Here is a 21,602-nt window from a genome sequence, read left to right as displayed (position 1 = left end):
AACCAAACCAGAATTTCTTGAGATGTGATCACCTTCAAGATCTTTGCAGAGCAGCTATAGCCGTGGAAATATCAGGGACATGGAAAGACTGCACAAAGGCAGTCCCCTATGCAGTCCAGTGTGCCCAGCAGTAATAAGAAAAGTGACTAGCAGACACTTACTTTGGCTGGTGAAATACTACTTTCTTCATGATGGATCATGCTGCTCCATCAGACCAAGTTCACGGCATATACGGCTACCACATGCATCCTGCAAAAGCATCAAAATTAACACAAAATTAAAGGGCCAACAGAAATAAATTTTGTCATACTAATTAATTTGACCTCATCATTCCCATGAGAACAACCTAGATTAGTATGTCTATTAGTTCAGTACCTACTTCAGCATGTTTATCCTTTAGCATCACATACAGTCAGACATCCATTATTGATTTTGCTGTTGACTGTTTAAGAGAGGAATTTATTTTCTTGTCAGAATTTAACTTCTAAAAATTGTTATGGGACAACATCTGAAATCAATAATAAATCCATGAAACTGGGTGCACACTGTTCTATAAGTTACAGTAGAGTTTCAGAGTTTTTTAATTATGCTACCCAAACCTATGGCAACTAGTTTGGAAGCAGATGTTACTGCAGGTTAGTGCAGTCTGTCAGTCAAGGTTATTATGTATGTTTTATTTATGCTTTCTGGTATTAAAAACATTGTTTTAGAACAAAACTTGCCATCTTATTGGGATTGTTTAGTCTGTTGGTATATGGTTTTAAGTGAATTTTACACCCTAAATCCACTATTAGTATCTAATTACATGGGGCTGCCTTGTTTGACCTCGGCTTTTTGTTCTTGTTACCTCTTCCAGTAGGGTGGTCTTCAGCTGACATACCTGAAAGGCCAGACCTCCCATTGCTGCACTCACGGTTGGCTGTTTTCATGTATGGAAAAGGGTCAAGACTGTGTTTGGTTACTGGTGAAAGTAACCAGAAAACTATAAAATACTTTTGTAAATTGGCATACATTTGAAATTAAACAGACTGTGGCAAAGGGATATAGTTTTTGGTAACACTTTCTAGAAACATGGGACAATTTTCATTCAGCCAAAGTTTTGAGTTTTGCTGTTTTTTAATCTCATACTAATGATGATTTTTAAGTGAAGATGACCAATTACTTCCACAAAAGAGCATAGCAGCTCTACTTACCATTTCATGATGATTTCACATTACACTCGTAAACAATTTAAAAATTCCATGGCTTTGACAAATGTTTACATAACGCTTTATTAGCAAAAACTAATTGTTAATCACCTGCTAATACTTTTTGCATACTGTTATTTTGCTTTTCTGTTTAATGCCTTCCTCATGTTACATGCCATACAACTACATCAAATAAAAGTGCAAACCCTAGCACAGTGAACTTTCTAAAACACAAAACAAAGATGCTACAAGTAGGCTATGAGCATCAGGTATATAGTCATCAAGGTATTGATTTGTCACATCGTAGAAATTCATTACTAACATAACAAAGTTCTGTGACAGGTGGCCCCTGGCAGACTAATCTGTTTGCAGAGTGAGCCTTCCATGCATGGGGCAGTGCAGAAGAATACAATTATCATTCCTTGTGGTGACCCCTTGCTGGAAATTTAAAACTTCATGCAAAAAACAATCTTCTCCTAGTGCTTATAAGCTGCTATAAGAGTACGTAATTACTCTTCTATTCTAAATAATAAACGTTATATAGAGGTGCAGGATTTTGTTTCTTTTGATCTTTGTAGGAAACTACTGTGTAAGCAAACTTGTTCTCAAACATAACTGTGAGCCTGATTTCCTCATCTCAAACAGAACTTAAGAAAGAAACCTATTACTTTGATATCTAGCAGTAGAAAATTTTCAAAAGAGATAGGATGTTTAAAACATTAGAAGATCAGAGAATGAGAGTAATCCAGCAAACCCTTTGCATGAAACTTCAATAATTAGCAATAGGAAGGTCCTATCCTAAAACAATCCTTCAGATGTAATAAACATTAGGAGTTAAACCGAGGTGGTATATGAAAATTGATAATAAATAGGATCAACACAGAGGTTCTGAATCCCTCCATCAAGGCAGTTTGAAACATAGAATACAAGATACCACAGGAAACCTCTTTTTAGTTCCTCACCCCTCCAACAGGTCTCCAAATACTTCATGTCGATAACTTAATAGCCTCCCATGAAAAGCCCAGAATTAAATAATCCTTCTCGTCAAAACAAGGTTGCTATTTTGACACATTGGTATGTGGGAACTATTAGGCAATGCAGTGATAAGTCAGAAACAGAAAATTTAAAAACAATTTAAAGACCAGGCGTATGACACATCTATTATTTAATACCACAGCTGAATACAGTGGAGAACATAGGTAATACCATATTTAGCTCTCAGATTGCAGGAGATGAGGGAAACCTGAAGAATTACAAACACTTACTATTAGGTAAATTGGTTAAACTAACAGACAAGAGTTTCCTAAGTTAAAACTGTCAAAAAATGCAATGTTATGAGAAGTAAAATACTTTCAAGGGCTAGGAATGAATGATATTTAGGTTAAAAAAAAAAAAAAGAGAGAAAAATTATTGGGTAAACAGTGATATAGAAAATGTATATAAGCCCAAATATTCTTGTCAGTCAGTAACAGAGAAAATAGGAGACAATCCTATTAGGAAAGAAAATAGCATGAGAGTAGAAAATTAAATGTAGGCAGTATTAAAAATGCGTATTTAAATAAGAAATATTTGCTGATATGTTTAAATTATAGCTGATACAAACTTATTACCAGGTGTTCTATGAAAACCATAGAGTGGAGCAAACCAAAAAAAAAAAAAGAAAGAAATAACTTTGGAAGGTGGCAGAGCAGTGACAGTCTGGCTTTTCAAGTCTTCTGTTAGAATACTTACACTATGACCATGTTCACTTCTAAGCAAATTCTAGATAAAATGAAAAAGATTCAGAGAAGAATAGTCAAAGTGACAGACAATGCAAGAGATTTCTGTTTAAAAGATGAGACTAAAACCAGAGAAGTTAGAACACTCATGCACTGCTGTAATCCCTATGAAGTTACAAGCTTTTGCCACTGTCTATACCGTGACTCCAAAGCCGAAGAATAACTGTTTTGACCAGCATGGCTCACTGGAGCTAGCAGCTAATATTTACAAAAGAAGGCGGAGCTTAATAAGTTTCCTTGCACATGTAAGAATTCCTCTTCCTCTCCATGTGTTTAACACCTTATAGATCTGGATTTCAATATGTTTTGTATCAACAGCCAGAATAGCTGCTTTCCGCAGGATTGAAACTTGAACTTGATTCAAACCATCTCACTCCTCTTTCATGCCCCTCCAGAGTATGTAATTCCATTTATCATCCTTTCCATCACCACTGTTGGGATATCCACTACGAGAGTCTTTCCAAACAGAACGATTTCAAACGTTAAGGGACTATATCTAGGTTATATCTCATGTTGACATTGTTCAGGCTCTTTACAAGAATGGTCGTGATTTTACTTTTTAGCATGAGTCAGGAGTGTTAGATGGTAAGGTGTAAGAGCAGCATTTATGGAAGTGTAGCCTTCTTGAAGACTTTAATTACTATGGAAATGGCAAGTCAAAACATACAGCACTAGACTAATCTGCATCAACATAGTTCTGATGGGTTATAGAAATATTGTGAAGCTACTACTTAAAGCTGACTGTCAAATAAGCCAATTTTGTTGGTGAATGCTCTCACCAACCCAGGTGGGCCATGTGATTTCTTTCTGTTCAGAAAGTTACTATCCCTTAAATCATTTGAGGGAATGGAAAGCCAGAATTAATGTCTAATTATGTTTAGTTTAGCCATAGCATGCAAAATTCTTATCTCATTTACCTACCCACATGCAGTTACTATTCCCATAAGAGACACTAAAGAGAAATTAGAGCTTTTTGCAAATACCAGTCTAGAGAGTTTCACTTTACAGAAGTACTTCACAAAAACTCCTTTGTAACCACGATGGAAAAACCTAAGGATTTTTTTCAATCACATCACAGCTCACTGACTGTAAAAGTTTTTGTTTTGGTTTGGGATTTTTTTTTAGATTTTTCTAAGTGTTTCTAGCACTGGCTATTAAGGAGTTCTCACTTTTTATCACTTTATAAGGAAAAAAAACAGCTCAGTTTATCTTTTGCTTATTTTCTGGAGCCTGCAGGAAGCCTCTGCCATCCTAAAGAAATCATACATAATAGAGCAGCTTTAGCCCAGTAAGCCAGTCTTTCCCAATTCATCAGTCAAAGTGTTATGCAAGTGGCCCCCTAAATTGATAAATTCCCACAGTGCCTGTTGACCCAGCTGCCAAGTGCTCATGCAGCAGGTGTTGTTTTCATGACCACCCTGACAGTAATACAAACTGTTTAGCAGTTGCATTGACCTCTTAGCTATTAACATTGATACAGGCTTCACTAGGGACTAGTTTTCAAACATGACAGAATTTCTTAAGACTAGAGGTCATGAACAAGTATACCATATAAGAATAAATTTGATATGCTGCTGAGTTTAAATCTTAAAAGCTGTGAGTTTTTTCCACATTATTCCCATGTAGTAAATCTGGAGACAAGTAACGAGCTTTTGGCATCTCTCCCAGGACTAAAGGTATACTTTTTAGTTTTAGAAACTGTACCTGAAGAGATGCTATATTTATTCTATGACAAGTAGTAAATTACAGTGAAGTAAAATTATTTTTTCTTGACATTTTCCCTTATAAAGGGAAAAAAAATAAACCCACACAAACTTTGGTGATATACTTAGGCATCTTTCTGATACCTAGTATCTTGTGTGCAGTTAATTGAAGTATTATGTTCTTCCACATATTTTGTACCACAATCAGGATTTCTATGGCCACGTCTCTTGTTCAAATTCGAACATCCAGGAATTTTGTCTCTTTTTCTGTTGTTTTTTTTTTTTTTTTCTTCGCTTTAGCAGGATAGTAGAGATTTTCAATATAGTGTCAAAGGCCTGATGGAGGAATTATGCTGTGTTCAGTACCATTGTATAATTGCTGAATTTGACCCTCCATTTGCATTGATTCCGTATGTCTGAGTTACAGGCTGGTGCATACAACAAGCACATCACTGCACACTTAGGGGAGCTGAGAAAAGCTGAACAAAGGAAAGCATGGAGTTCTAAGCAATTACATGTGAACCCTAATCTAATAAAGCACATTAGACTTTTGTATGCCTCGAAACTAACAGTAGAGTCTACTTTCCTACACCAGCTACAGTAACGTAGTCAGAATTATTTTACGTATTGCACAGTCAGGAATTCTCAGTTCACTAACCATGGCAGTGAAGGGACCCAGCAAGGGCCCCAGCCCCCAGTACGACTTCTCCTCCATGTTCCATACATTTAGAGTTGTTACACAGTTTCATGAAAGCATGTTTTAATAAGCAAGATATACTGTACTGTACTGTATATATGAACAGCTCTTTAAGATAACTAGAATTGTACAGACCATATAAATAGTCATTATCAGCTACATTTTTGGCTGACTTTCTGCGGACCAAATACTGCTTACTGTAAGAGTAATCAAGCTGTACCCTTTAGAGTTTTATAGATTGAGGGAGACAAGTAAAAAATTCTCTCCAGCCCATGGTGGGCTACATCTATTCCCCTCCATTTTCCACGTCAAGAGACAGAGTGAAGCACTAGTTGTATAAACAAAATCGCTGTCTAAGTGCTGGAAAGATCAAGTCCCAGTCAGTTTTGAGATTTATGTTATCTTTGTGAGATTCAGTTCAAAACACTTACACTGAGCCTGAAAATTTCCACCCCTTAAAGCCTTAAGAATGCAAAGTGTAAGTATTGTGGGGCAGAGACTTTCTCATGATATGTGTTTGTACCAGAATGGCATTCAAATCCTGAGAAGAAGTGTGGCTTTTCCCATAGTACAAATAAGGAAAAACAGTAATTCTTCTCACACACAAAAAGGATTCTGCTGCAGCTGCCATTTGTATTACTCTTCTCCTAAGGCACTCTGCCAACCAGAATTTTTTCCATCTTTGTTTCTACTCCACCCCACCTTTAATAAATATTATCCAAGGCTGATGAGTGCAAGTTATTGATTGATGGTAGAATAAAAGGCAAGGTTATATTCACAAGCACCACAAGCATTAGAAAGCTTTAAATCATAAAAGTGGCCAGCCATGCTGTGCTGGATACAAAAAAAAAAAAGTATGATTTCTGCCTCCCTCATGAAATATGAATAGAAAGAACCCAAATATTCCAGCACTATCATAGATAAATAGTTTGCATCTATTAAGAAAATAAATCATTGTCTTCACAAATACAATACCTCTGTGACTTGTGAGGTCATTCTTTGCTGAAGAATACCACTGGAGCTCTTTTCTAAGAGATGCTCCAGGAACCTGAGGTTATTCTTCCTGCTGAACACAGTACTGTACTTGTGTTTGAGCAAGCAAAAGAGAAGACTCCGTTTAAAATAACCTGAAAGAAATGGGCTTTGAGACAGATGAATTAAAAATGTTGCCTCCTATGCAGATGTTTGTAAAGAAATCAACACAAATTTACACCTTTCTTTTCCTGACGTAGCAATTAGAAGACAGATCTTTTTACTTTAAATCTGAATAAGTCTCAACTGAAAATCTTATCATTTTGTATAGCTCTTTTCAAAACAGTGCTGCCTGTGAATCTCACATATAATTTTTAAGTGTAGGAACTTACCTAACCAGATCATATGTAATGCATATGTAATGCACTCATTACTATAGAAGTGAAATTCCTTACAGGTCAAAAAAAAAAAAAAAAACATTATATTTGAAAGACAGCTGTGGAAATACGTGAACACAAAAAAAGGGTTTCAAATGTGCTGCACGAAAGGTGTCAAAGCATACTTCAAAGACCTTAAATAATACAAGAGCTTGAATCTGATTCTCCAAAGTGCTTTTGAAATCAGAACTTGGTGCTACACTGAAAGGTGCAGCTACAAATTCTTTCTGTCCTTAATGTCATTGGGCAACCAGTTCTGAATGGATGTTTAAATAATCATCTTAGCAATTAAGCCTGAGCAGAGAAAGTGCTAGGGTGAAACAAACCAGTGATCCTGTACTCTATTATTCTGTTTCAAAGAAGAATGCAAGAAACCCTGTAATGTACCATTAAAAAGCTGCATGCCAAAATAGGGGAAAAATATAAGTCCAGTCAGCTAATAAGGGAATTCTGTGACATTAGGTATATGTGCTTATTTTTCTTACAATTTTTACCCTATCTAATAATACTTTGAATGGTCCCATTGTGCTTAGAAATATCTTTTTAAAATGCTGCTAGAACATGGGCTTCCTTGATACCTTAGAAGCCATGGGTTCAACTAGTCAATTTTATTTTCTTGAGCTTAATTTTTTTCCTCAATAGTTCTGACATTGAAATGGGAGGTAAACAAGAATCCCCATTTTTCCTCCTCTTTTTTTTTTCCGCCATTGTTTTCCACATACTAATTTCCACATTGTTTTCCAACATACCCCTTCTTTCTCATACTCCAAAGACTATCAAGATCTTTTACTTTGCTCACACAGGGGTATCAATCTAGAATGTTAATATTTGATAGGGTAACCAGTACACAAGTTGCTATTCCAGCTACTTGCATATAGCTGGGGGTTTAATACTTATGTTAGTACTCTTCTATTCTGTTCTTACTATCTTGTACAATTTTGTTTTGTTTTCTTTGAATTCTAGCTGGACACTTAGCCAAGGTTTCACGGAGCTCTCCATAAAACTGGTAGAATCTTTTTCCTACAAATTTCAAGTTTAGGAATGCATGGCAGTAGTTCAAACTATTTCTTTGACAATGAGTCATTTTGTATTTGTCAGTAATTAACTTAATTTGCCATTACAATTCCATTCAGTTACTTGTTTAGAACTCTTGGGAGATCCTGACATTCTTTTCTCAATTTATTGCTGTGCAGACAAATCATGATACCTGTCCCTGGAACCTGTAGCCTTGTGGTGATCCTATCAGTCTCTAGCTGCTGAATTCAAATCGCAAATAAAATAAGTGGTCAGCATGACAAGCAGCTCAATTCAAAAAACCATGTAAAAAAAGACTTTGAAATTCTATCAACAGTTAAGACAGACTTAAGTTAAAATGCTACAGATACTTTGTTGTTAAGGAATATAATGCTGTGCTTTTGTAAATAAAAAATACTGGACATCCAAAATATCTTGTAGGACAAAAAATATTTGTAGGTCATCTGGCCCAACACCTTGCCCAAGCAGGGACACCTACAGCAGGTTGTCCAGGTGGGTTTTGAACAGCTCCAAGGTGGGAGGCCCCACAACCTCTCTGGGCAACCTGTGCCAGTGCTCAGTTACCCTTAGTAAAAGTGTTGCCTGGAAGCAAGAGAGCTTTTCAGGTTTATTACAAAAATTTATTGTGGGCCTGCCTGCCTGAAGTCAACACCTTGAGTACCGTAAGAAATCTGCTGACAGGCAATTCAGTTCCCAACCTCTAGAGATATATGCTGCCCGTGATTAGATCTTCGGGATGCTCTTTTTACCACATTCAAGCTTCAGGAAGTCTCAAGAACTATTATTTAATCTTGCAAAAGACCTCTGAAGGCAGTTATATGAAAGAATAGCAAGTAACACTGTATTTTTCTGCAATGTAACATACCATCTTTATTTTACTGGTGTTCTGGAGAAAAAAAAAGAAAAAAAAGTCCTCTAAGAACACTGATTTACACCGCTGATAATAGCACAAATGAGAATCAGGCCTTCAATAAAAAATAAAGTTTGAATTCTATGTTCATTGCCAATATCTTTCTGAATACAAGGAAATGAATGTGCTTCATGATAAAGTATGCACGTTTCCAACTGAGAGCATTAAATGAGATTTGGATTTTTCTTTTGTATCAATATACTTTCTGTGGAAAGCTGTACGCGTTCCTATAGAAGCCACTTAAAACAACTATACTGAGTGAAAATTACAACTTTCAATTTCGTGTGCAAAAGCAGTTTTTCTCCTTGACCCTGAATTTTAACTACACGCTTGGTTCGTATATTTTTATACAGGCCTTTAGTCCCTGAAGAATGCAAAAGAACAGCTCAGTCTGCACAGACACTGACATCTGAATGCTCAAGGCACTGTCGGAATGGGCACTGCACTCCCACAGGAAAATGCTGCTGTAATCAAGGCTGGGAAGGAGAGTTCTGCAGAGCTGGTTTGTATATAGATTCATAGCAACAAGTGAATAAAGCAATGACATGGCATAATTTGCTTTTAATAATTTGCTAGGAGAAATTTTCATTGACACTTAGTTCTCAGACATCATAAAAGAGATACTGATCTCATGAGGTGTAGGAGCAGAATAAGTCTTTAGGTGAGTGCAACAGTTCAAATCAAAACATCTCATGCAATGGGAACCACTTCAGAATGCAGGTGAGAGCAGAAGTATGACAGACAACAGCATTCTTCTTTTTACACCAATTCTGTAAAATAAAAGGAAGTGCAATCAATAATATGGTCACTGTTGGACATTGAGCTCCTGCCTGCAATCTTACACAGTCCGTGTCAAACAGGAATACCTGGTCAGGAAAGATACTAAAATCAGGCCTGCAGGTCACTACTGCATATTTTGCACTTAGTGAATTAATACAACTAATTTGTTTTGGTACATTCTTATTTTTGATCCTAAAGACTAAAATGAGAATTCTAGAGAATTCTGTGTACAACTTGTCACAAAGCAGCTAATAATCGGAAAGTAATTGTGATCCATCACAAATAACTGTGGTGCTTTCATTAACTCCCATCTTGTGGCTGTAACCTATCTTTGAAGAGTCACTTGAAAAAGTGACAGTGATCAAACCCAATGGATGGCGAACGTGGCGTATGCCACCAAAGGGGAGAGAGGAATGAACAAGTGACCTTGAGTGCCACAGCTGTGCTATCAGTGTCTCACAGAGACTGTGCTTACTGTGGCTGAGCCGCATAACTCTGGCCTAACAGATCTTCCAGAGCAAGCCTGGGAACCAGAAGCTGCTATTAATGTATCAGCACAGTCTTCTGACTCATATTTGCTCAGAGAGTTTGACCAGATGTCAAATGCAGACGTAAGACAAAAGAGGAGAAGAATTGTAGAGTAAGACAAAGCAAGGATCAGGTGATGGACCCCAGGATACTTCAGGTTGGAAAGGCTCTCAGGAGGGCCCTACTGAGGTTGACATGCAGCCCTTACAGACTGGAGTGTAAATTCCAGCAGCCTTGCAGTTCTTACTGATGAGCAGGAGTGATGTAGTTTGGATTGAAATGCAATGGATGAAATCGCTAACGATATATCCTACTGACAAGATGCATAAGCCGAGCATCACACAGTGTGCAAGAAAAGCAGGCTGGAGAAATGGATGAGGTAATCCAGCCAGATAGCCCAGCTTCGCTTGTCCCCACTTGTCAGTCAGACCTTGCCTAGATTTGGAGAATGAGGTCCATTCTACAGCCCTTGTCCAAGTGGAATTCAAAGTAAAAATGTCTCTAGTGTGACCATGAATGTATCTTGAATAATCTGTTTTGTTTAAAAAATTATTGTTCTTTGATAGATAGTTTGTTAGATACAAGTTTGTACAAGAAAGCTGCAGAAAAGCATGTAGACTAAGGAGTTTTCTTCATTGTATCCCACACAGCACTTAGCAGAGGTGTTCTAGCTTGAAGCTTAAGCTATAAACGTAATATAAATAAGAAAAAATAGTTACAAGGCATCAATTTCCATCTAAGGTAATTAAGAAATTCATGAATAATCAAGAAACTTTATTTGTATAGTGTAAGTCTTTGTAAAGTCTTTGTAAATAAGTCTTTGTAAATAGATTATAGCGTTCCTGTATCACAGTGCAGTGTCTGTGCCATAGAAGAGACCACTTTCAAAACTGGAAGTTATGAATACTATTTTTGCTAACACTGGCTACAGATTCATATAGCATTTAAATCTGAAAAACTTGGGCAAGATGATTGACCTAGAACTCTACTGGTAAATTGTCAAATATCGACTAAAGAGATAGGGAAATCTTTCAAGCTTAACTGATAAAAGCTGTCTAAAATACGTTCTGTTTTTTTTTTTTTTTTTTTTTTTTTTTATGTTAATTCCATTTTATTCCAAGATTAAGTTATTCAGGAGCCAAATGGACCCCATTTTGTGCCTCACTTGTACTCTGCTCTGCTAAGGAAATAGTGTAGTGCAGAACTCTGCATGAGTAAGAAGTTTATCTGTGATATAGTACTTGCCGGTTTGGATGTGGTTAGTTGCTGATATGTCTCTGCAACTTCAGGACTTTTTTGGCTTGTCGTCATAAGATATGGGATGACGTAGACCACCACTATCTAAACTTCTAGCAATTTTGTATGTCTTGTTTAAGTGATATGATATTTGAAGCCTAAAATCTTTTGAGATGAGTCTCCAATGCACTCCAAAATCCCACCTGAATACAGGAATTGGACATTTTCAAAAATTTCCTATTTGATTTTCACAGTTTGTCCTGGGAGATATTCTCTCAGACATAAAATATACTTCCTCACCCTAGTATTCTACAACTTTCAAAAATATGATTTTGAAACATCCAATATTTCATTCTTTCTATTTTGTTTTTAATTTATGTGCTTTACCATTATAAGTTCAGAAAAGTAGTTCTTAATGAATACATATTGTATCTTTTTGCTTTGTGATACTTGAAAGAAATTAGAAACTGCTCTTTTTTTACCCACAGCAAAGTGTGACCCAGCATGTCGACATGGAGGTGTCTGTGTAAGGCCTAATAATGCTTATGTAAAAAAGGCTATCTCGGCCCCCAGTGTGAACAAGTGGATAGAAACATCCGAAGAGTGACAAGGGCAGGTATTCTTGATCAGATCCTAGACATGACATCCTATTTGCTGGACCTAACCAGCTATATTGTATAGTTTCTGGGACTATTTGGAAACTACACTTTCAACGGGCATTTGTTTTGAATCCTGTCATTTTTAAAAGACGGTTGGTTATCCTGCAACAAATAACGGTGATTTGATTTACTTTATTAATTTAAATATAGTATCCAGAAATGTGCCAATAAATTTGTTGTATGTGTGTAAATATTCCTGTATGTCCCCACGGATGTACAGATACCCAATACATGCACACATATACGGGCGGGCACTATCATAAATACGGTTTCACAGGTAGTGGAATTTTTTTTTTATATATTTCTTCATGAGAAATAGTTTACAAAGCAATTCCACTGCAAACCACAATTTCGTCAAAGGACTTTCCTGATGTCATTTTGGATTCACTGACATCCCAGAAACCTTGTGTCTGCAACTGCCTGATTATAGCAATAAGAGAGCAGTTTTGAACCATCGCTGTATAAACTGCTGGACTTAATGAAATCCAGTTGTAACAGTTTTTAAGGCGAAATGATCTACGTTATGAGAGAATATTTCAGATCTCCTTAATGCATTCCTATCTAGGCAATTCATTGTAAGACTGTAACCTTCACCTTCATCAATGTAACTCTATTACAGAATGTTACGCATTTCTTTATCTAGCATAGATGCAAAAATCTGGTTATCGCAGCTTAATATCAAGATTGTTTCGAGTGTTTAATAAATTATACTCGCATATTTCAAAACCAGTCATCCTAGAAGGTCTGCTTTTTATCATATATTTTATTTAACAATGGGCACTGGGTTCATGTTACATATTTATATTATTTTATTTTATTTTATTTTTATAATATAGACATCACCTAGATGAGACAGCTTTGCCATGTCCTGTATAATACTAAAGTTACATTTTTCACCAACTTAATTGGAAAGACGGGAAAGAGAGCAAACACACTCTTTATTGTGTTGTGGATCTAATCTAGAAATGTATCCTTGTGTCAACTTGTATTCATTTACGACGGATGAAAAAACAACCACCAACCAATCCTAATAAAATTCCAGCATATGTTAGAAGCGTTCATAAAGTGATTTTCACTATAACAGGACGGGCCAGATTATACATGATTAGACTGCTACAGATTTCACACTGAATGGAACTTCACTGGACAAAAGCTCACATTAGCACGTGTTGGCTGTGTAAGATGTCACTTGTACAAAACGTATAACAATTATTGCCAAATATGGTTTTAAATGTAAATGTTCCTTGAAGAGCTAACATAAAATTGAATTTTTGTAAATGTATCAATAAATATGGTGTACATGCTCTAGTTAGGTTTTCTAAAGTATTAATATTCTAATTAGATGTATCTTCAGAATCGGTGCCCTGTTATCTCCAGCTCTGGGACATTATTGGCAGTTTCTTTGTTCACTGTTTACTGGCTATCAGATTTCCTTTGCACTACCTGGCTTTTATAAAATCTAGCCTGTAAAAAGAGAGTAGAGTAGCCACAGCATGCACACACTAATGGTTCTTATACGCAGCTACTCATGCGTCAACAGTTTACAACACTTTAGGCAATAACTTCTAGCATACTCTAGCCATATTGCTCTCCAGTAGCAAAATTCTCTTTCCAGGGTAGTGACATGTAATGAATTTTCCTTTACGGAAAGTTGTCAGTCTTCATTTAATAAATATTAAATCTTTAAGTACAGCAAAACTGTTACTTGTATTTATCTCTATTCAGCATTCCAGCTGAGAGGAACAGAAAATTACACTTGCCTTCCATATATGTTTGCTTGGGTTCAAGTGACCTCATGCCAAATGGAAATTGGTTGAGAGATCTTGGTTAAGTGCTTAGTGAACAATGGTCTGCATTAAAAAGTGCATGCATAATTTTGCACAATGTAGATTCAACTGACAGTCCATTGAAAGACATCTCAGGATTAAATGAGCATGAAGACCAAATTGCCCTCTCACCCCAGAAAAGGGTGGTCCCTTATAGTCACACCAACACTTCATTGGCTAAGCAGTGTGACCAATCTTAAAATGAACCCTGCAGTAGCATCTGTAGGTTAATAGCAGCTCTTTGTCTCCACTGCTTTCTGCCTTTAGTCTTTTTCCTGAATTCCATCACAAAAAGTTTTACAATTAAAAAATGTCCTGACAACCATTTTTGTAAATTGACCTTACCATCTAATCTTCCCTTATTCAACGTGGGTGACAAAAATGTGAACTTCTCATGAATGAGCCAGCTGTCTAAACCTGTCAGATAGTGCAGTTTTATTGCACTCTTCATAATCAGCAAAGCAAGAAAGTCACTCAAGTATTTTTGCAACATTTAAATATCTGACAGAGATAACATCTTTAACACTTTCTTTAATGAATATATTAAAAAAATAAACCCCACTTTAGTTCATAATACTCTCAATAACTGGCTGGGGAAATGTGATAGTTCTTTTCTCACTGCTTCATTCCTAGAGACTTAAAAAAAAAAGAAAAAGAAAAAAAAGTGGGCTGTACATAAATTGAAGATCCCCAGTAATGTATATTCTATAGTCATGTATATAGCCAGTATATGCCACAGTTGTGAAAAGAGGGATAACAATGACCATACAGTTTTCATCTTAATAATAAAGACAATTTAATCTACTAGTGGAATCAGGAAATGAAATTTCATTAAAGGTTAAGAATTAAATCCAGGGCTCATTCAAATCAATGGCATAAAAAAAAATTCTCATCAACTGCACTGCAGCCAGAAAATCACTTTTAAAACTGAAGCAAATATTTCAGTTTATTTCTTAAAAAAAAATAAAAATGTTTCAGTCATTCAATCAAAAATTCAAAACTTAGAAGTAATCTAAATGAAGAATAGAGAGAAAGGGGAAATAGCTTATGGAAAGTGTTCTGCTTCATTTTTAAATCATCTTTTGTATCATGTGAAAGCAGGCATCTGCTTTAAGCCCACATGGATACATAGGAAGTCCCAGTGGAAAACAAGTATTCTCAAAAAAAGAACACAAAAATCCCAACTGCTTATTTATCAAAAGAAATTATACTATTAAAAGAGTGAGTAAACCCTAGGCCTAACCACCCAAGATGCTAATATAAAAAGGGCAACTGCAGTAATTGCCCTGAGAATTGGCATACAAAAAAAAAAAAAAAAAGGGTTTGTAGAAAGCCCGTTGCCAGTTAGGTCATTCTACAGCCATTCTCACACAATCTCTGCGAGTGTCCCAGAATAAAACTGAGCTTATAAATGAAACTAGATAAATGAGGCAATTAGATAAGGGCCTCTAGAAAGGATTTTATGTATGTGTTCAAGTTGTCTCTGTCTCTGTCTCTCTCTCTCCTAATCTTTTATTCCATTCACTTATTCCTTTATTGTGAGATACTGCCCTCTCTGTGTCCCAATACATGGTACATTTCGAGCATTCTTTCAGGCTTTCTACTGTTAAAAAAGAATAATATACCTGTTGCAAAAAAGTAACTCTATTCCTGATGTATGCTAGTTTTCAACCCTCGTTTTATTATTTCAGGATGGAAAACCTTCATCCTTCTATTTTTAAGATGCTACCGATCAGAAAAAAAGGCTATATTTGAATATAAGGAGAAACGTTCTTACTCCATAGATAAGTATTGAGACAAAAAGATGCTAAATCAGCTCCAAATTGGTTTACTCCATTTCAGAAAAACAAACAAACGAACAAACTATCAAAAAAACATTAAGCACACTTTTCTAATGTTTCCATTAAGAAATATTATCCCAAACTCTTCCCCTCAAGGAAATATATTTCTTCCATTAACAGTCAGGGACACAGATACAGACTCTTTGTACCTTTAAATCCTCACAAGTTATTCTGTTTCATGCATCCAAAGTATAAGCTAGGTATAAATAAGAATATAAATTCTATGTTGGCAACCATGACAGCTCTTCGTTTATCTCCTTTCGTTCACTTCTCTACATTTCAGTTTTGTAGCTCCTTCCTTCCTAGAAACTATAGCAAAGATCAATAACTGGTTGCTGCAGGTGTTGCATTTTCTTTTTTTTTTTTTTTTTCCAAACTGTGTACTAGATATATGCATCAAAGGACGACTCCCCGTAAGATGCGTTTCTTATCTTTTGATTGCCCCCACAGAATCTTGTCATTTTATAGTGACTTCTAATGCCGTAATTGGCTGGAGATGGCCATTAACTGTGTATAATGATTCAGGAGTAACAGACTCCAGTGCTCAGCATCAGCTGTACTGAAGATAGAAGAAGGGAGAAAGCATTTGTTCACTATACGAGTCACTACACTAGTCAGAAATTTACCAATTTCAATACAGTAACACAGCATGACTCAAGTAAAAAGCAGAACAACATTCCAAGATGATGAAACGTTGCCTTTTTCATTATACTCTTTTCTCTAATTTGGGATCAGAAATGAGGACTTTTTCATGTACAAATATGCAAAAGTGAGATTCCTAAAACACTTCAGCTCCAGTAAATCTTTCACAGGTGTGGCGTCCCATTAAACTGCAAATACTCGTATGTGTGATTCTACGGGCATTCTATGAAATGGGCATTTAGAAGATGGGCCCACATGGAAAAATAGTTCTGAGGACATCCTGCTCTGCTTAGTTTTCCTTAACTGCATAAATCCTTTTAAAAGCATACTGAAGATTTTAAGTTACTATCCTTTATTTTAACTGCGTATCAGTTCAGTTAGGAATAATACCATATTGATCTTCTGGCCAGGCTGATTATTGTCGTAGAAGAAAGGGAAGGGAGTCATGAAGTAAATCGAAACTAACTTTTCCCTTCTCATTATACTAAAAAATGACCAACATTTCACATTTTTCAAATTAAAAAAATATAGTATTATCACTAAGAACTTTGCCAAAAAGGCAGTCAACATCTTAAATTTATTCTGACCCAAATTTGCAGTAAAGACCTACCAAATAATCTGAATTTGGGCTACAAAAACCTGATAAATATTTCCATTAATTTCAAAGAAAAATGCTGTAGAAACACTAAAAAAAGTTTTGCTAAATTTTCCTTGCTTTAAAAAGGGTAGCAATTCAGTGAAATACTACTAGCTTACTTTTCAGAATATAGCTGTGAAACAGCAGAAGCTACCTGAAAGCTCAGTGCAGATTACCTCAAACTTTCTTTGAGGGCCCAATTTGAGGTCCATTGATGTCAACTGAAAATCTCCAACTGACTGCGTTAATTATAGGACAATGTCCTTCAAAGACAGACACTTAGCTGGCAGAAGAACTTCACTACAGACATCACTGCACCCATTGCCTCTCTGTTAGCATCTATAGTCATTAGACTCACTCAGGTTTTCCAGAGTAAGACTGCAGTTTCAGGCCTGTCTTTAAGTAGTGAGCATATCCGATCCTGTTGAGTTTCCTTACAGGTACTGCCAACTGCTACACAAAGCATTCTGTTAAATCTGCCAAACATTTTGTTACTTCTTCAAAAGCACTGAGCAATTAGCTCACATCTTTTCTCTTTCACACGTATGTGCTTATTTCAAATATTTAAGTGTATGCCACTAAGCAGGAAAGTAATTTAAATAAGTCAGTGGTCCCATTTATGAAATAGACATAATAAGACAGGGCCCCAGAGAGCCCCCACAGAGGGGATGGCATCCCAGTGCTCAGAGACATCAATGGATGAGTTCCTGCAACTGTTTTGAGCCCAGTATTACAAAGACTCCATTCAACATAAGGCATATTTTCAAACCTTTCTTCACATGTTAAATAGGAATGGTGTAATATTTCAATCAAGACTATACCTTAATCCAACAAAAAATTTTGTTCCCATCCTTACTAATAAAAATGGCAATACTGAAAGCGATGACACTACTCAAAGTACTAAAATAACAGATGTAAGCAAGTGCAGGATTAGACCTGAGTAGGTATTCTACATGCAAAGGATCTATCTGCTTGCCTTTGTACTCATTGACTTCAATTACTGCTGTGCAATAGGGATTTATCATGATGTAAAATACACAACAGAAAACAATATGGCAATTCTGTATAGATTTACACTGTGTAGATTGACTAATCGGACAGTATTAGTAATGCCTTATCTTCTATATGGGAAACATTACTATTTTATAGCTCTGTATAAATAGTTCAACGGACACATCAACCTTTTTCCTTCAGTTCACTCATGAGTTATTAATAATTACTAATTTAGTCTACATATTGGGAAAGGATTATCGTGTTATCCCCTAACCCAAACAAAACTCCCACAGGTTTCCATGGGAGCTTTTTCTTTACTTTATGCTGTACAGTTTGATTTTAAAACCAAGTGGCACACCTGCTTACCAGAACTCCACGCACCAAAACCACGTAATTCTAGTGATCATTTCATGCCATAGGAAGTCACAAAAATTAATATTTTATATAATATCAATTTAATGTGTGTTTTTGCCTATTGTGTACTGTACACACACTGGCTTCCAAAATAAAAATATCAGAAATTATTGCTAAGAATGTGCTCAAACAGCAAGCTACATTGTTGGAGAAGAGTTTTATTTCTATGATAAAAAAACAACTTTCCATCTGTTATAAGGGATCAGTAGGGTGCCACATATCATATAGTCAAGTTCCTTTTACAATCTATGAGATGTTCCCATTTATTTTCATTTTGCAATTAAAAGAAAAGTGAAAAAAATCTTTCAATAAAAATTGTTTAAATTCCTGGAAATTTCAGAAAGAAGGTGCCAGCTAAAGCATATGAATATATGCGGTGGCTGCATTCACAATCTTTTTGAGTGGGAAGAAAGCAGAGAGGTGGCTGTTTGGTTTTTGTGTGCTTGTGTGTAGGATATATTTTGTTCTACAAGAAAAAGGTGGTTTGCATGATGAGGCAGTGACAACCAAATCCCATTTGCTGAATGCTCCTAAGAGGAGTTACTAAAAGAAAAACACTCTAGGTGGAGTCAACTTTGGTGTGCAGAATGCTCTAAATTCCTATCAGGATATACTGAGAACAGAAACCATCTGGTATGAAGTCACCAGATGTATCTTGTAGTGATCACCGTTAATACCAGAAGCAGTAATTCTACCCTGTGAATTATCCAGAAATGCTATTAGCTGCCCCCCACAAAATATACTACGGAATGAAAACTTCAATTCCCTTTTGAGAACAATTAGATTTTAATGGGAGCCAAGCAGGAAAGGAAGAGGAAATAACAAAAATCTGTCACTTGAGAACATAACTCTTCTGATATTCCTCTGTTCAAGTAGTTTTATTTTATAGTAGCCATCAGGTACTGTATGTACATTTGAAATGTGGGAAACTAGTTTAGAAAATACCATTCAAACTACGTTTAAGTATCTTCTATAGACTGTACTATACTACTAAGCATATACAGGCACCAATCTAGCAGAGCACTGGAACACACTAGTAATTTTAAGCATATGAATCTCACTAAAGTCATATGCTTAACATTATTAATATAATTAAGTGCTTTCTTGGTTTGAGACCTTACAAGCCTTTGCAAGTCTACCTACGTAGATTACGTATGCTATAGGTGTATTCTTTTTAGGGAGACAGCATGGCTGAAGTTCAAAGCAAGAGAATTCAGTTACTGCGTGTCACAAATTCCATATAACCTTAAATAATTGCATCTTTGTGCCTCCACTTTCCATCTAAAAATTAGTGAAACCAATCCTTGTAAAGCGCTTTGAGCTCTTCAAATGAGAAGTGCTATAAAAAGTACAAATTATTATTATATTATTGAACACCATGTATGTATACACACTATTATGTAATATATAATATATGTATAATGCATATAAATTCTAACAAATGTATTTGTGTAATATCTGAGAAACGGAACAGTTGTATCTGGAAGTGATAAATGCATAGAGTTGGATTTATTGTTAATCTGTGGATTTAATGATTTTTTAGACAAAAGGATGTTAAGTGTATAATTGCTTTTCTTAATTTAATATATTTATGTAAATGCATGCCTGAAGTCTGGATAGATAGTTATTCTGTGTCCCTTAAGCTAATAAAATATATTAAACTTTATCTTACAATATAAGGTATATGTGCTGCTTTATTTTTTTTTCTTTTTAATATTTTTATTATGACTAAATGCATAATTTAAATTCATGACAATTTTAATTTTAAATCGGCTCTTTGATCTTTGCAGTAAAAGCTAAATGTCAGCATTTTATATATTCTTTGAAATGTACTCTAGTTTTATTTATATAAATTCTACGATGCTTTTATAAAATGTTTCTGAACACTGCTATTATTCTTGGAATGGGAAGTTTGGAATGGGGTTTCCTGTTTGCTTCTGGATAAATGAGAGCAAAAATTAAGACCTCCATATTGAAAAGATACCTGTTTCATTGCAAGCAGTATGTGAATGGACAGACAGCTTGAACAAGGGAATTTCCAGTACAGGCTTTTGGAGTATATATATGTTGAAGAACTAGTTCAGTACATACGAGAGAAACACTGGGGGTTATTTCTTTGTTTTCTTTATTTAATATCTTCAGAGAAGATCCTCTCTTCAGAGAAGCAAGTCATCAGATAAATATATGTTAAATTCAGACGTACCATTTCCAGTGATTTAAATAAGGGTCATAAAAAATGAAAGTAATACTGGATTCTTTCAATTTCTCCCCATCTCAAGTAACAGGTTCTGTTCCATTGAATCAACACCTAAGCATATCAGTGGGAGCAGGATCACTCTCTCTCTCTCTCTCTCTCTATATATATATTTTTATGAAGGAACATTTAATCATGACACATAATTGCAAACTGCACTTGTAACTTATACCTGTGAGAGTAAAAAACAGTTTAGACAGGGAGCACTAAAGAACCAAGGGTTTCTTTACACACTAAGTTTACATTGGTGGTTTTGAAATGCTGTTGAATATTAGTCTTATACATTTAACTTACATAAAGTGTTCAGCCCATCCTGTGTTCATTTTTTAGATTAAAGAATGAAGCAGTACTGACACTAAGATATGGGTGCTATCTCTACGCTTCAGATCTAAGCCAAAACAGTCTTGAAATTTTCATGAATTTTATTTTCCATTTTTCAGCTAGTTATACCACTAGTGATACAGAATGGTGGCCAGCCAGAGAACTAAGATCCAAGGAAAACTTGAACTTCACCCAAATTTGAGGATATTTGGAAACTGTATTTTCTTTCAGCTTCTCAATGAATAAATATATCAGTTGCAGCAATATTCTTTTAAACACATCTTCGTAAAGAGATGAATTTCCTTAATTTGAAGAAGGGCTCAGAACAAGAAAACAGCCGAAAGATGGCAAATAAAAAAGAATGAAGAAATCAACAAGGATTGTTTTAACTTTTTAGTAGGATCTACATATTCACGTAGAAAGTAAAAGAATCCTGTGAGGTATACTACATAATTGTAAAAAATACAGTGCAGCATGTAGTTCTGGTGACATCATGAGTCATTTGAGTTTGTTCTTATAATTTATTAAGACATTATGAAAACCCACTGACATATTTATAAGCCTTGGAATTAACAGCTACCTTTCATTTCTTTTACAACACATAACACATGAATGTTACATAAAGAATTATATATACTCAACCATGCACAGCAAGATTGTAATTCTAGCTAGAGCTTCTGGTGACATCCTAAATATAAAGGGCTAAATTCTGTTCTGCTGTTAAATGAATTAGATGAAGTATTGGCCCCCTG

General features: G+C 35.6%; 2 protein-coding genes across 3 annotated transcripts in view; one reads left to right on the top strand and one right to left on the bottom strand.

Annotated features, from left to right (window-relative positions):
* Positions 1–13,230, top strand: part of LOC121068989 (hedgehog interacting protein) — a 72,204-nt gene extending 58,974 nt beyond the window's left edge. The window contains 3 exon segments of the mRNA XM_040554604.1: positions 9,073–9,221; positions 11,752–11,799; positions 11,802–13,230. Of these exon segments, the coding sequence (XP_040410538.1) occupies positions 9,073–9,221; positions 11,752–11,799; positions 11,802–11,944 (340 nt within the window). The 3' untranslated portion in view covers positions 11,945–13,230.
* The window catches only part of ANAPC10 (anaphase promoting complex subunit 10), a 118,012-nt gene that overhangs the window by 11,744 nt on the left and 84,666 nt on the right, over positions 1–21,602 (bottom strand). For both annotated transcript variants that reach the window (XM_040554603.1, XM_040554602.1), the window contains exon 5: positions 162–249. In XM_040554603.1, coding sequence (XP_040410537.1) covers positions 187–249 — 63 coding nt within the window. In that variant the 3' untranslated portion in view covers positions 162–186. The remainder of the gene's footprint in view (positions 1–161; positions 250–21,602) is intronic.

The sequence above is a fragment of the Cygnus olor genome, chromosome 4, assembly GCF_009769625.2.
Source record: "Cygnus olor isolate bCygOlo1 chromosome 4, bCygOlo1.pri.v2, whole genome shotgun sequence".
In the NCBI taxonomy this organism is placed as follows: Eukaryota; Metazoa; Chordata; class Aves; order Anseriformes; family Anatidae; genus Cygnus; species Cygnus olor.
Note: the sequence above shows the minus strand (reverse complement) of the source record. Positions and strands in the feature narration are given on the sequence as shown.